General features: G+C 39.9%; 1 protein-coding gene across 1 annotated transcript in view; it reads left to right on the forward strand.

Annotated features, from left to right (window-relative positions):
• Window positions 1-3635, forward strand: part of LOC109321602 (fibrinogen-like protein 1-like protein) — a 7972-nt gene extending 4337 nt beyond the window's left edge. Inside the window, exon 3 of the mRNA XM_019552339.1 lies at window positions 2186-3635. Within this exon, the coding sequence (XP_019407884.1) occupies window positions 2186-2883 (698 nt within the window). The 3' untranslated portion in view covers window positions 2884-3635. The remainder of the gene's footprint in view (window positions 1-2185) is intronic.
• Window positions 3636-3995: the final 360 nt, after the last annotated feature.

A 3995-nucleotide genomic window follows, 5' to 3' on the forward strand; every position in this document is an offset into this window, starting at 1 on the left:
TAGAGGGGCAGCCCAGGGCCGGGGCTTACAGACAGCTTATGGAGAGGCCCTGTGGGCTGGATGGAATTGCCTGGTGGACTGAATCTGTCCCACAGGCACTTAAGGCCAAATAAATGCAATTGATGTGCCAAGTCCTAACTTAGAGTCTCAAAACCCCTAATCAGCTGCTAATTGATCCTAGAGACACTGCAAGTTCATAGAAAACAGTGTTTTTGTCTGTGACATTCTCTGGTTGTTTAACTGTCTGCCTCTATGTATGACTAGAACTGCTTAAGTCTTAACAGTGCTGAGAAACTTCACATCAGAGCTCCATCGAGATCTACAAACTAGGAGTTCCTCCATCTGTCTTGTCTTCAGCAGGTCATTAGGCCATTTCAGTTTCCTCCTCTGGTAGGAGGATTTAAACCTGCATCCTCAACTCCCAGCCTAATGCTGTATCCAGTAGACTTGAGTACACTCTGTCATGGAGCAGTCACAAAATATTTCAGTTAAATTATTTTGGTTAAAATGTAGGAGCAGTTCAATGAAATCTGGGAGGCACTGTCAACAAAAAGGAGGACTGGAATATCAGGACCTGGAGGAGTGAAGTAATAGAAATCAAATAAAATGTAATAGCACAAAGTACCAGGTCCTGCACTTAAGGACTAATAAAAAGATTTTCTGCTATAAACTAGGGTCTCATCAGCTGGAAATGGTAAAAGAGAAGAGAGACTTAGACATACAAACTGATTACAGGAAGATGCTGCTGCTGGGAAAGAGGCAAATGCAACCCTACATGTATTAAGTGAGATATTTCCAGCAGAGCTAAGAAAGTGTCGGTACCACTAAACAAGCTATATGAACTCTCTTCCATAAACTTATCTGAAACAAGGACCATAGCTATATGCTATACTAGGATTGTCAAGGACATATATCTGTAGAGACTTTGGCAACAGGAAAGCCTTTTTAAACTGCAACCTTAACATTTTTGCTGTGGTAAGATTTTTTCTGTTTAAGAGTCTGAAAAACATGAGTGTGTGGCTCTCCTGAACATGAAAACACGGCTCGCTTGAACTAGCTTAGTTTCCCAGAAGTAGAATACTCAATTTCATAGTAACCAATTCAGTTCTATACACTGCACCCTAATTCCTATCAATCATTGTCAAAACTGCATAGTAAAAAGCCAGTGAAGGACTGAAAACCCTGGAACTGTTGTAGTCAATTACTAGTGATCCGTAGGCATTTTTCTCACACAGATTGTCAATTTGTTAAGTATTTCACTGAATATAATATAAATATTAAATAATGTAATGGGTTTCCTTTCAATATTATTCATAGAAAAATAGCAGAGCAGTGAAGTACAGTACAGTTCCAATTCATGACTGAGTCACCATATAATGAAATAGACACTAAATAATGCTTATCTTGACAAAAGAGGAATTGATTATATATATCAATGCTGGCTTTTTAGCAGTCCCAGAGTTAGCTCAAAGATTATGCCTTGGTTCTTAGAACTGCTTGAAAACAGTATGAGTGTAATCAAAGGTCTTTTTATGGCTCCATGAATGATTTATAACAAAAACTTACACTGAAAATACACCTTGGTGTACACCCAAGGCCTTTCTACTGCTTTAATTCTGCTCAAGTTTTCCCACTACATACATAACCCATCAGCCTGAAGATTGTGATACATGAGATGAAGAAAAAAGAAATATATTTCCATTTGTTTTCCTGTTTTATAGTACTGATTTCTTGCTAACTTCTGGTCAGAGTGATGGTACCAAATACAAGGAACAAAGGGCCACATTTTGTTGTTGTGTGACATCAGTATATGGCCACAGTGGGCACATCTGCATGTGCCCCTAACTGTGCAGTAGTTACTGCACAGTTATTTAGCACTTGCTAAAGTAAGTACTAAATGACTGCGCAGTAACAGCTGTTACTGCACAATCCCAGCAGCACATGGGTCATTTCTGATCCTAGGGTGCAGCAGGTACTCATTGCTAATGCGCAGTAGCATAGGTGTCACAGTTTGTGCCTGCCAGTGCTACGTCGCCCTAGCATCTCACATAGATGTACTCAGTATGTTCTGCTCACGTATCAATAGAACAAACATTCATACATTCTGGAGGGTGCAGTCAACTATTTAGAAATGACTAATTAAGCAAAGAATTATTTGAAACATACCTTTCTTTTCTCTATTTAGAATATCCAAGGGATTGTTATGAGATTTTTCAACGCTCTGAAGGAAACTCCAAAGATGGTCTTTATGTCATTCAGCCAATGAAAGATCCTTTTGTTGTCTACTGTAATATGCAAGACGGTGGCTGGACAGTAATCCAGCACATTACAGCCAATAGTACTGTGGATTTTGATAGGACTTGGCAGGATTACAAATATGGTTTTGGCTCAGTTCATGACAATTACTGGTTAGGGAATGAATACATGCATCAGTTAACCAGCAGCTCAAGGCCATATACACTTAGAGTCAAACTCGTAGACCTAAATGCTGAAATCAAATGGGGAGAGTATGACCCATTCTACATTGAAAATGAAGAGTCTCAATACAGGATAAGGGTTGGTATATACAAAGGTAATGCTGTGGATGCTCTGACGCAGGACACAGAAGCTTATCTCCATGACAACCAGAAATTCACAACCAAAGACAGAGACAATGATAACTATTTTCAAAATTGTGCTAAACTAGAGTACAATGGCATTCCAGGTGGAGGCTGGTGGTACGATGCTTGTGCTGGAGCAAATCTAAATCGCAGGAATGTTATATACTGGCAAAAGGACTGCAACAAAGACCATATGTGCAAGTTTGCATGGATGATGGTCAAGCCCAGTGACTATGGCCAGTGTACCACAAAGGCTTGTCCTTGTCACAAAGATGAATTGTAAATAACACAACTACATTTTAAAGGGATGTCATCAATGACGCTTGTAAAAAATCTATTTGGTATCTCTTTGTTTATTGGAATCAGTAGGATCACTGTCGGTAGCAAAATTATTTTCTATGATTAATTCTTTTAGAAACTCTGGAACTAATTTCAAAATTTGGATAAGAGTTTGAATTCCCTGTTGGTAAGGAGCATTGGAGTCCATTGTTCTGGCTCAACTCATGGCAAAATCAGAGTCAGGTGATGTTTTTCAGAGCTGGGTGTGGTTTGTGATTCTGAATTCCTCCCAAAAGTAAGAAATTTTCGAATCTAGGGATTTCCATTCATTTTTACTTTGAACTTTTTGTACCACGTAAGTACAATAAGGGGTATGTGTAACTATTTAAATGATCACTTTCAAAGAACTAGAGAGGCATGGGTAAGTAATAAATAATTATTAAATTTTTGTAATGTCCTGCCTGAAGACAAAGTCTTAGCTTTGTTTACTATTCTATTAACTGGAACAGAAAATTAAACAACAGACTATGTTCACAGCTAGTCCATGTGAATCCCAGATTCATTATGAATGGACTCTTTTATAGCTCTTCCTAAATATTCCTGTTTCTGAATTCAGTCCTGCCTCTCTACAGGCTGGCAGGGTTGGACCTACAGTCCTGACAGTTATCCATTTGTAGTGTAAGGACCTATTCAATTCACGATTTTATGGATTTTGCAGAAATTGCAAAATTGGGTAATGTCTGCAAAATCTGAGGAGAAAAAGAAAAACATACTAAAACTAAAATGCTGCCTCCCCAGTGGGAGCCAGTAGTCCTCATGGCTGGCGTAGAAGGGGAAATGGGGGCTGCTGGTACAAAGGGGAGCAACCAAGATGGCTGCTGCCCCATGCCGCTTGCTGATGATTGGCTGATAGGGCTGCCTGTTGTATGACTCCATCCCACTCCATTAATCAGCAGCGAGGGGTGGGGCCACCAGGGCCCCTCAGCCAATCAGAGGTGTGGGAGGGCACCATGATAAGCCCACAAAAATACCTGCTAGCCCTGTGATCTGCCCACGAAATCAGCCATCTGCCTCCTTGATTTAAGTAGGTCCTATACATGTGCTAATGAAAATGGA

This window comes from Crocodylus porosus, unplaced genomic scaffold (assembly GCF_001723895.1).
Source record: "Crocodylus porosus isolate Cpor-Errol unplaced genomic scaffold, CroPor_comp1, whole genome shotgun sequence".
In the NCBI taxonomy this organism is placed as follows: domain Eukaryota; kingdom Metazoa; phylum Chordata; order Crocodylia; family Crocodylidae; genus Crocodylus; species Crocodylus porosus.